At 38.1% G+C, this 12,717-nt stretch overlaps 1 protein-coding gene across 1 annotated transcript; it reads right to left on the minus strand.

Annotated features, from left to right (window-relative positions):
* Window positions 1–8,192: 8,192 nt before the first annotated feature.
* On the minus strand, window positions 8,193–12,404 carry LOC139460493 (therostasin-like). Its single transcript, XM_071241972.1, has 4 exons — window positions 12,299–12,404; window positions 10,197–10,343; window positions 8,991–9,092; window positions 8,193–8,276 (listed from the first exon to the last, which is right to left on the minus strand). The coding sequence occupies exons 1-4, from the start codon at window positions 12,342–12,344 to the stop codon at window positions 8,263–8,265; spliced, it is 309 nt and encodes a 102-aa protein (XP_071098073.1). The 5' UTR covers window positions 12,345–12,404; the 3' UTR covers window positions 8,193–8,262.
* Between the last annotated feature and the right edge of the window lie 313 nt (window positions 12,405–12,717).

Below are 12,717 nucleotides of genomic sequence, written 5' to 3' on the forward strand. Positions count from 1 at the left end.
CATCCCAATCTTGATTGAACCCCTCCCATAGCGGTCATGTTCAGCTATGTTGGAATTCTTAAATCTTTGTCTTCGCCACACTTTCGGGAACAACAATCTGTCTCTGACGTGTGTTTTTGTCAGTTGCTTCATCACAAGTGTTATATAGACAAGACAGCATCTAGATTCATCAGTGCAAAGTACTGGCGCCTTTTCCAGGTCTGTCCAATCTTCAACCCAAACCAAACGTGCCTGCCTGTGAAGTCGGGTCAGTGGGGTGCGAATGCATGCCAACAGTGACTGGCGTCAGCCTCACAGGTCATTTCTTAGTGTGGTGGCAGTCACGACGTGATGATGCAATCAGGAGAAATTTTGCAGTGTGGTGGAACGATCACAAGCATGGGATGATGATCCAAACGTCTGGTATCAATTCCATGCTTTACTGATCACACTGTAACACACAACACATTTGCAACATGACGTTGTGTTGACCCAGTTGTCAAACAACGTCTTTGACGTTGAGGGGCATAAGTGCATCAGTTGTTGCAATCCTTAGTAGCATATGTTGTTGTGCTCTCTGATAATGATGTGAAACGATTCTTTCACGACACATCCAAACAAAGGTTTTCAAGCACCTCGTGCATATCGTACTCATCACTGCATGTCTCTGTCAAAACTTGAACTTCAGCAAACTTTGAGTAGTATATAATAACAGAAGGGACTGTATATTTCTATGCTAGCAGCGTAATAATATATTTGCAGGTGAACATAGGAACTGTTTAACATCTGTACAAGGTGAACATATGGTCAGAGTAACGTCTTTACAGAGTAAACATTTGGCAATGTAACAACTTTATATAGTGAACATATGGGCAATGTAACATCTTTACAGGGTGAACATATGGGCAATGTAACATCTTTACAGGGTGAACATGTGAACAATGTAACATCTTTACAGGGTGAACATATGGACAATGTAACATCTTTACAGGTTGAACATATGGACAATGTAACAACTTTACAGGGTGAACATATGGACAATCAACATCTTCACAGGGTGAACATATGGACAATGTAACATCTTTACAGAGTGAACATATGGACAATGTAACATGTTCACGGGGTGAACATATGGGCAATGTAAAATCTTCACAGGGTGAACATTGGGTCAATGTAACATCGTCACAGGGTGAACTTATGGACAATGTAACATCTTTACATGGTGAACATATGGACAATATAACATCTTTACAGGGTGAACATATGGACAATGTAACATCTTTACAGGGTGAACATATGGACAATGTAACATCTTTACAGGGTGAACATATGGACAATGTAACATCTTTACAGGGTGAACTTATGGACAATGTAACATCTTTACAGGGTGAACATATGGACAATGTAACATCTTTACAGGGTGATCATATGGGCAATGTAACATTTTTACTGGGTGAACATTTTACGGAGTGGACATAGAGGTGATGTAGTATTGTGAACATATTCTCAATGTTTACAGAGTGAATGTAATATGTAAATATAGTGACAATGTAACATTTTTTCAATTTGAACGTTTCAGAAATCGAACATCTTTACAGGATGAATATAGTGACAATGTCACATCTTTCGAAAGTGAACGTTTGTGATATCGAACATCTTTACAGAGTGAATATAGTGATAATGTGTCCTGTTTGCAGTACAGTGCAGGGTAGTCCACAAGAAGGGGAGTCGGCGTCTTGAAGGCAGGTCTCCGGGGCAGTACAATACCCCGGTTGTATCCAACACAGAGTACAGCTGTACAAGACGAAGGCTTCCCAACGTGTCCCGCTGCATCACGGGGAAGGGAGGAGGCATGGAAGAGGGGGATGAAAACACCGACAGCAGCGCAAAGAAAACTCCAGAGAAAGAAGCAACGGCCAAACCAACAGGTGTACATCAACAGAACAGCTTTTATTAATATGCATGTGCATGACTGGTGTGTAGTGATCCGAAATCGTAACTATCGTGAAAGATCTAATACTATGATGAAAAACAGCATATAGTCTTATGTGTGTGTGTGTGTGTGTGTGTGTGTGTGTGTGTGTGTGTGTGTGTGTGTCTGTGTGTGTGTGTGTGTGTGTGTGTGGTGGGGGTGGGGGGGGGTGGTTGTTTGTTAGAGCCAGGATATTTTTCCAGTCACCAGATTCGGAATATCAAAGATGCTTTACTTACCTCACTCGTGAAAGGTGACCTATTAAAATTCTAAATCAAAGAGGAAAAAAACACTGGGTTGTTTTGTACTGTAGTCATTTTGGCATGTAGTGATTTTCGAAGGATACCAATAAACTTGTTACATATTGTCAACAGTTTCACAGTATCATGATTTTGGAAATTTAATTCGTAATACACATCAATATGTGAAAACCAATTCTGCCCCTGGTATCAATATCAATACTTTTGATTTTTCTAGGTTACATGGAGCTACAAGCTGGGAAGGACAAGATCCATGTAAAGCAGTACAACATATGTAAGACTTGGGACCAAGCATCGCAGCAGTGTAGGACGGACGGGGGGCATCTCATAAAGACAGATACAAATGACAAGCTAAAGGCCATCTACTCTTTGCGTAAGTTACCAAGACTACAACAAATGAGCCTATGCTTTTCCGACCGACCACTTAATACTCAGTACTCGGTGAGTGTGTGTGTGTGTGTGTGTGTGAGAGAGAGAGAGAGAGAGGGGGAGAGAGAGAGAGAGAGAGAGAGAGAGAGAGAGAGAGAGAGAGAGAGAGAGAGAGAGAGAGAGAGAGAGTTTTCTAGTCACTACCTAGAAAAGGAGTTTTTACCCGCACAGATGTCACCCTTACCATGTGAGCTTGCCTTCCCTTCCACTGATTTACCCACCCGCCAGAAACCAAGGAGAGCAGTGAAGCTGCCTCATCTGTCTCATATTTACATCTATGTGTAAAGATTCAGAGTGACATAAAAGTCAACAAGGGACGGCGTTATTTTTCCCTGTGTGTTTGATCAGGGTTACTGCATTCAAAGGTTTTTGTAAAGTGTTCGAAACGTTTGAGGGTGGACATGTTAGGTACCTTTAATAATTTCTGTCAGCAACCAAAATGATGTCCGATGCATTTCCCTGTTTTAACTTGTACGACATGTCCCCATTATGGATATGGGGAAATGTGTGGATCATGTGATATATATCAGTTCTATATCAGATATACGTGACCCACACTGGAATAGGGAGACAGCAGCAGATGTGATATATACCCTCGATATATCAGATATACAATACCCACATTGGATAGGGGGAAAAGAGTAGATAATGTAATATATACCCTCTCTATATTCGTTATGCATGACCCACAATGTATAGGGAGACGGGAGCAGATGTGATTTATACCCTCTCTGTATCAGAAATACATGGCCAACACTGGATAGGATTAAAGGATCGTCATGATGATGACAATTACATCTGGATTGACGGACTACCTCTGAACTTCGAAAAATGGGCTGTGGGTCAACCAAGCCACAAGAGTAAGGACGGACTGCAGGAGAACTGTGTTGAAGTTGGTCACAAAGGCTTTTTTGGGTTGTTCTGGAATGACAGATCATGTGATGGATTACTACCATTCTTATGTCAGAAATAAGCGTTCAGTTATCGACAAACAGCTTCCGTTGTCTTTGGGTTCTGTATTCACAGACATACGAATATGAACAATCCCACAGATTTGACATGGTTTCGTACACGTTTATAGCTGACCTCATGAAAAGCTGTATTTACATGGTAGTAGAAACCTGAATTACTAGGTTAAATGTATGTGGTGCTTTTTGTAGTTTGTTTGTTTGTTTGTTGTTCACCGATTTGTGAATTACATGTATATACATATGTTCTGTTTTGTTCGTTTGTTGTTTAAGGCCGCACTCAGCAATATTCCAGCTATATGACGGCGGTCTGTAAATAATCGAGTCTGGACCAGACAATCCACTGAATGACATCATGAGCATCGATCCACACAAGTGGGATATGAGGACATGCATCAACCAAGTCAGCGAGTCTGATCACCCGATCTCGTTAGTTTCCTCCTACGACAAGCAAAGTCGCCTTTAAGGGCAAGCATGGTTTTGTAAGATAAACTGTCAAACTGGGTGTACAATATAACATAATGGACTTCTTAATGATTCATTTATTGTGCAATAAATCACAACACTCTTCATCATTGTGTTTGAAGGCTGGTATTTTTGTTCTTTCTTCCACAGCTTCAAAACACGCATTCTTTTATTATTATTATTTTCAGGACATGGTGTGCAGCGAACAATTTCATTGTCTCATTATTAGATAATTTATCTCGTTGGAGAATTTGAAAAGACGTGACATATACCAGGTGAAAAGAAAATTTGTAATCTGTAATTTTGTTTGCAAACAATCCAGGAAATCTATGATTTGAGCATAATATCAGTTGCCATGACAACCTGTTTAGTTTGAAGACCTTGGAATATATAAAACATGAACATCACTGAGATTTTTGATAACTCATATTCCACTAAAATATTCTCCGATTGTGGTCTGTCAGTCAGAAGTATTAAATCACAATAACCACATCTGACCGATACAATTAATTTTACGTGCGGTGTGGAACAAAACCTTGCTTGGCTGGCTTTCTCCTTATGAGAGGTTCATGCTTGATGACTAAGGAGATCGGTTAATCTTTGAAAAATCAAATGATTTGACACAATGGAACTTTTTTTTTTCTAAGACTGCAAAACGTCAAGCAGCAATCCTAAAAGATCCTAAAATCATAAACCTGTCTTGTCATCCCCTCAGTGTAAATGAAGTCAGTTTACTGAAAAAAGGTTTAATGTTTACACCTACACCTACGCCCAATCAGGAGGCTATCAAAACAGACTTAAAGAACTTTTACTCGAAAAGTGAGACTGGCTAAATATTTTCAATCTGAAGAGGACAACGACGTTAAATGGGATGATGACGCAGGCAATAGGAAATATGGTGAAAGTCTGGTGAAAAATGAATCCAGTTTTATACCTTCACGCAGGAGAGAAAAATATGTGGAAGACTTTTGTGATAGACTTGAAAGTGCTCCTCTTCATGTAAAACAAACAAAACAAAACCTATCTGAATGTGAATTAAAGGCCTTACTATTCTTAAAAATAACACAGACATCGTTATTAAAGAAGCCGATAAAGGGGGTGCTATTGTTATTATGAATAAATCATTTTATCAAAGAAAGATAATGTCCATTTTAATTGATGATCAATATTATAGCAATCCTAGTAAAAGAGAAGAAAAATCTGTCCAGAATAAGGTTAAGAAATTGTTAGATAAGTATGATGACGAAATTCTAGACAAAGAAAAGGACTATCTAACCAATTTTGAACCTAAAACCGCTAATTTTTATGGCCTACCCAAAGTACATAAAAGTAAACGTATTCAAAAGGAAATTAATGATAAAAATTGTGAAGTTATTTCTATTGAAAATCCGATGATTAACCATTTAGACCAATTGTGGGAGGACCCGAGAGCTGTACTCAGCGTCTTAGCAATTTCATAGATATTAATCTTAGGCCTTTATGTAAACATGTAAACAGTTTTCTCAGAGATGACATTGATTTTTTATGTAATTTACCTACTGAGGTACCGGAAGGATCTATGTTAGTTAGTTTTGATGTTGTTAGTTTGTATGGTAATATTGAAACTGAGCTCGGACTGGACGCTATCAGATACTGGCTGAAAGAATACCGCCATGAAATATCAGATAGATTTTCGGATGAGTTTATCATTGATGCATTGAAGTTGGTTATTACCAATAACATGTTTTATTTTTAATGGATCTTATTATTCACAAAAGAAAGGAGTAGCCATGGGTACTAAGGTAGCCCCTACTTATGCAACCCTTGTTTTGGAATTTTTAGAGAATATGTTTTATGATAAGGTGAGAGATACTCTTGGTGAATCTATGAAAGAACAAATTGAATATTCATGGAAAAGGTTTTTAGACGACTGTTTTATCATATTAAAAACCAGTGAAAGTCAACTTACAGCTGTTCATGAAATTTTAAATTCACTTAATGCGTCACTCAATTTCACTATGGGAAAAAGCGAATCCAGTTTAACCTTTCTCGATGTAAGAATCAATTTAATATCTGGGAGATTTGTACAAACTGATATCTTTTATAAAGATACTGATACGCACCAATATTTGGATTTCGGATGATGTCACCCGTATCATACAAAACGAAATATCCCTTACTGTCTCGCAAGACGTATTTGTACCATTGTTTCCGGGAATGATGTTAAAACTACCCGCCTTGCTGAACTTAAGAGTTTCCTACTGCATCAAAATTATCCCGCAAAGCTAATTGAAGATAGCATACAGAAGGTGCTAAGTATTAAGCAACTAAAACTGAGAGAAAAGTCTGAAGAAAACAATATGGGGAATAATTAAACTCTAGTATCTACCTTCAACCCTAATCATGAAAAAACATTATCCATGGTTCAAAGATACCTGCCTATTTTGAATCAAAGTATTAAAATGGAGAAGATATTGAGCAAATACAAAATTATCAACAGCCAAAGACAACCAAAAAATCTTAGAAATTTTTTGACAAGTTCTAAATTTGATTCTGTTGTCATCACTCCACAGGTTTCTAAGTGCGGTGACAAACGTTGCCTTACTTGCAGCAATATAATTGAAGGCTGTTCAGTCCAAATTACAAAGGACACTAAATTTACTGTAAAACAAAATATGACTTGTGATACTAGAAATGTTATTTACTTGATTGTTTGCAGTGGATGCAATGAAAAGTATATCGGAAAGACAGGACTTAAATTAAAAAGAAGAATGAATCTTCACCGTTCACAAATAAAGAAGCCACACAACCGCACGATTCCACTCAGCGAACATTTAGAAGCATGTGGAAACGGCAACTTTTTAGTTTTCCCGCTATATAAGCTAAATTTTTATCATGAACCTACATTGTTTCAAAAAGAGCAACATTTCATTCATAAATACGCGCCTAAGTTAAATGTAAAGGCGTAAGTTATTTGTCCAATGTCACCTTGGTATTGTGACGTCATAGTTTCCTAAATGTTATGACGTCACGTAACTATATGTTACTACTTCATGTCCGTTATTCAGTTATGGCCTGATGAGACTCGTACGTGGTACGAGTTGAAAGCGCTAGCCTATTAAAACTGTGTTCAATCTTACTTATTTAATTATAACTACATTGTGCCTGAGAGTTAGAACTTTGCTGTGCTTTATATATATATATATATATATATATATATATATATATATATATATATATATGCCTTTCTCATATTCGCAAAAGACATGTCTTCAGGTTTTAGAGTCAAGTCACTGATTTATGGGTTTAACCGATTTCTTCCTCAGTTAACATACCGGCCTAATATGTGGCATTTGATCATGTGGATGACATCAGACTGGGACTGAAATAACAATTTGTCAAATTCTGCCAAATTTGTTACATTGTCTTTTTTGTTCAGCTGCTTTATTGCAAATAAATATCATGGGACGTCCCACACTCTTCTGCCTTGCACATTTTGTCACGACAATTTCCTCCAGAAACACAGCAATGTCATCATCGGCCTGACGTCATATAACACATTCGCTTGAGGTTATGTCCAACGGAAAAAGATCAGCTAGTTCTGTCTAAAAGACTGTGATCTTTGGTTCCGTCTAAACGTCAGTGATGTTCTGTTACGTCTAAACGTCAGTGATGTTTTGTTCTGTCTATATATTTATCTTCAGATACCAGCTGGATATTTGATAATCTTGTAATTGATTTGGTCGGTGCATTAGCTTACTCCATGTGAAAGTAGTTTATTATTCGGATATGGTTGAGGAAGCTGTTTATTGATCTATTTATACAGGGAAAGATGCATTATTTATTGTGTATCCAAATGTGAGGTCACGTATTATCATTTCATAAACACAAACATAACAAAAAGTCCCCAGTGAGTATCCGGGTTATTGGTCCTCAGCAACCCATGCTTGTCCTGAGAGGCGTCTAACGGGATTTGATGCATGTCATCGTTTCCCAATTGCATAGATCAATGATCATGATGTCAGTCACTGGATTGTTTTGTTCAGACGATTTTATTTACACATCACCGTCATATAGTTGGAATATTGGTGAATGCCGGGTTAAACAATAATAACAACAACAACAAAAATGATTTAAAATCCACCTTTTTAAGGGTATATTATTACACTAGTAAAGTGAATAATATGATAGTTCCTTCCTTTGAATCAGTTCATTTGCCAGGTGCTGTGAAAAAAGCCTTTTTTTTAGAATGCATCATTAACAAATATTACAGCATATATACTTAGCAAAGTATGACATAAAGGGAATCTGTGTTTGGGCTCTCCCAACCCTAATATTGTAACTTGAACAATTTTGCCATGTTTTGGTATTTGGTGCCTAAATGTCAGTTGGTTGTTATATCAATCAGGAATTACAACTGGCGTTGACAAAATCAGGCATCGACAAAATATGTTGTGTTGATTACCGATTTGTGAATTGTATACATATGTTTTGTTTTGTTTGTTTGTTGTTTGACGCTGCACTCAGCAATATTCCAGCTATATGACGGCGGTCTGTAAATAATCGAGTCTGGACCAGACAATCCAGTGATTGATATCATGAGCATCGATCCACGCAATTGGGATACGATGACATGTACCAAACAAACAAGTGAGCCTGGCCACCGGGTCCCAAGCAAAGTCGCTTTTTACGGCAGGCATGGGTTGTTGAAGATCCCTTCTACCCCGGATCTTCACGGGTAGGGGTCATGATATATTTTTATATACCGCACACATCTAAAGAAACTGAGTGTTCAATAATATCCCAAAAATATTCATGATACAAACATTTTTGTGTTCAGTATAAAAGCACACGTGATTACACAGTTATGTATATGATGGAAGTAACTGCAAAGAATTAGACGATCTGTTCACACTTATCAAGTATTTTATGACATACCTATTGCCAAAGCGGAGTAGTCACATTTGCAGGATTCACAGCCCTTAGAATCTCTGAGATACCCCAGTGGACAGTGAAGTTGACATTCAAATGCTGGACACCCTGTAACAGTGAGCGAATACTGGCCACCCCACAAACAGTAAACATATAATGGACATCCTGTAAAAAGTGACCGAATACTGGACACTCTGTGAATAGTGAACGAATACCGGACGCTCTGTTAACATTAAGCCATGATAGATAACTGACGAATCATTCAGAAGATAATTTGAAGTCGCTTCTAGAAAACAAAACTATATGTATCTTATTTCACGTTCATATAGATTTCTTTTCTTGAGGAAAAAGTGGGGCGTTACACCAACGAGCACTTGGAGATTGCCATTCTTCATTCATTGGGCACAGGAGGCGAACCCGGGTCTTCGGCTTGACGAGCGAACGCTTTAACCACTAGGCTACCCGACCGCCCAGATATCAAAAGACCATGTCTGAAGAAATTAAGGGGATAAAATCAGGACTTGTTGGCGTGGTGTCAGTATTCTGTGCGGTATACATGTTAAACTGTGGCGTGGTATCTCAGTGGACAATTAATAGTCAGTGGACTATTAAACCAGCATAAGGCCTGACTTGTACAAGAAGCCCCCTAACACACACATTCAATAATCTTGAAATCGACGTTAAATTCCATGTTACCTCAACTCATCTCACATGCAAGAATCAATGATTTGAAATGTATCTAAGTCATGTCAGGCTGAGAGTATCTGTAACAAGGTAGTTCAACATTTAAGTGTCACGTGGTTAAGGTGAGGTGAGGGGAAGTGGGGTTTAATGTCGCGTCAAAGAGTATTGCACTTATATTGCGACGTGCAAGCACGTGTGTGAATGCGTGTGGTTGCTTGTACTAGTTCGGACTGATGCTGAGTTTATTGTTCTCGCCCACTGAGATACCATGCCAATATTTAACATGAAAACACTGCTCAGACACAGTATTCTGACACGATTTTTTAACGACTTTTGTTATGATGCGGCCGGGGATTGAACTTCCGCTCTCCGGGGGAAGCTCTACCACTGGACCATGGAGGCTGTGGCATGGTTAAGAGGAACTACAGACTTATATATTGGAGAATTAAGAATAAAGCAAAAAAACCCTTTCCACAATCATAAGAAATCTAAAGTCCAACTGTATCAATCTGTATAAGCAATGGCTACCTGCTGGCTGGGTGTACGTGGTCCTCATGCACTCAGCACCACAACCATTGGACTTGCAGGCATAACCAGAGGGACAGGATCTGTTCACATAATCCCCACACAGGAGAAGACAACTCCCTCTTCGGGAATGGGGAATGCTGCAGACCACTAAATTCGAAAACATGGTGATAGCAGTATGAAGGCGTGAATCACATAAAATACTTATTCCTAAAAAATGTAAACATGTCTTTACTACCCTTTTCGCGAACACCTGATGTCATCACTGATTTTCAGTGGCCCTTTCACATAGTTTTCACAGCTATTTTGCCCTTCACGCCAAATGGAATCAGTTTCAATGAATAGTCAAAAATGATTTTTCTTACGCAATGACGTTGATATTAATAAACATTTTGTTAAAGCTTTAATATTTGTATTGACATAATACTTATCTATTTAAATATCACAGTTACAACTGCTTGATGTACATATGAGAAATTCATATGTGATTTTCTTATACGCATTAACCGATCATATATAGCACCCAGTACCTATGGTCACTATTTCATGCATACATACCGATTATGATTGTAATCGTTGTAAAATATCCCAATTAGACACATTTAATGAAAATGTTGCCTAAAACATATATAATGTGACTGTTCAGGCAGATAATGTTGCCGGGTAAAAGAAAGTGTTTGCTTTTTGCTAAAAATGTTTGATTTGTTTGTTGTTTAATGCCGCACTCAGAAATATCCTAGCTATATGACGGCGTTCTGTAAATAATCGAGTCTTGACCAGACAAACCAGTGATTAGTTTCATGAGCATCGATCCGCGCAGTTGGGATCGATGACATGCATCAACTAAGTCAGAGAGCCTGATCACCCCATCACATTACGACAAGCCTCTTATAACAACTTCTTTAAGTGACATTTAAAAGTTGGTGTGATGAAGTTAGACAAGCTCTATGGATGAACAACTTCTTTATTACAATTAGTGCGACGTTTCGGTGTAGATCCTAACATCAAGCATGTGATGGATAGTGAGTGAGTGAGTATGGTTTTACGCCGCTTTTAGCAATATTCCAGCAATATCACGGCGGGGGACACTGTGATGGATAGTGCTAAACAACATAGGTATATATACTTATTAACATCAATGTTTATACAGTGTTTTTCTTATAACAAGTGTAGTCGCCCTTTACGAAACAAACAAGATATGGTTATTCGATGGTGCTAAATTAGTACGTGTATCATAGGCGATGTTACATGCATCATACCAATAAGTATCTCACAACAGGTGACGTGCACATGACGTCTCAAGGAACACAGGGGTCGCAACTTTACACAGTAATGAGCAGAGTAAAGTGTGAACATACAAGTGTATTTTTTCTTTGGCCCGACAGCTGATATAATACGACTGTACATTGCAACAGCTTGTGAGTGAGTGAGTTAAAGCTTTACGTCACATCGGCAATATTTCAGCCATATCGTGACGAGAACATTTATAATACTGACATTAAAATAAAAAACCTTTCATCGACGGACAGTATAACAACTAGTATATCACAGTTTATACGTAAAACTTGTTTAGAACAATTAAAAGAATAACCTATTTTTCAACAATACATTATAAAAACGGTTTAGAGATCGCCACCGACCAAAGTTAGGCCACCTTACTGGGGACCGTGGGGACTTACAATACTTCTACCTGCACGGCTCCCCAGCAGGATTTACACCATCCCTTCAGCTGCTGGCGATGGTACGCAATTAAGCCATAATTAAAACAAAACAAATATACTCCGTTTAAAAACAGTGGTATGAATAAACGTACGTTCAGGATGTGGTCTTACATATCCTCTCAGGGGGACAATAATTTTACACTACTTCAACCCCCTTTGAGGATACAGCCATTAACCATCTAAGTTACTCATTAAACACTACCAATATTATAAAAATCAACTATCTACACAATCAAAATTTATCAATAAGTTTTATTTCTTTTAAAAATCCAACAATTCAATTACAACTGATACTATTAAAAAGATCCTTAAGAGATGATGATTTGAAATAGTTATCCCTTGTGATGGCACAATTGCAACAGCTTGTGTTCTGTAACAACTTACGTGTTCCCAGCAACACAAAGACCACGACCACATGGGAAACCGCCATCTTGAGCTGTATCAAATGTGACCTAGAGACACAGCTTATCTTTGTGTGGCGCTCCTACAGTGTATTTCCAGGGAATATATCATAATTCCTTTCCATGTGGTAAACACACTAAACCTTATGCACCAAATTCTCTTTGAAATACATCAAGTCTACAAAAGGTTACATTTGTCAGCTTAGAGCCAGAATTTTGTCATTTTTAGACAGTTATGTCAAGTTGAGAGGCCGGTTACTGTGCTTGTCTTAGAATATCTGCCCAGTATGGATTCTTTTCAAAGTTTCTACAAGCTACAAAACTCCACTAAACAGTCAAATTGTATTGCACCAAATACGCTTTAATATATAGCAATTCTAGAAAAGGCGATATTTGTCAGTC

The sequence above is a fragment of the Haliotis cracherodii genome, unplaced genomic scaffold (assembly GCF_022045235.1).
Source record: "Haliotis cracherodii isolate W230 unplaced genomic scaffold, xgHalCrac1.p SCAF_14, whole genome shotgun sequence".
Taxonomy (NCBI): Eukaryota; Metazoa; Mollusca; class Gastropoda; order Lepetellida; family Haliotidae; genus Haliotis; species Haliotis cracherodii.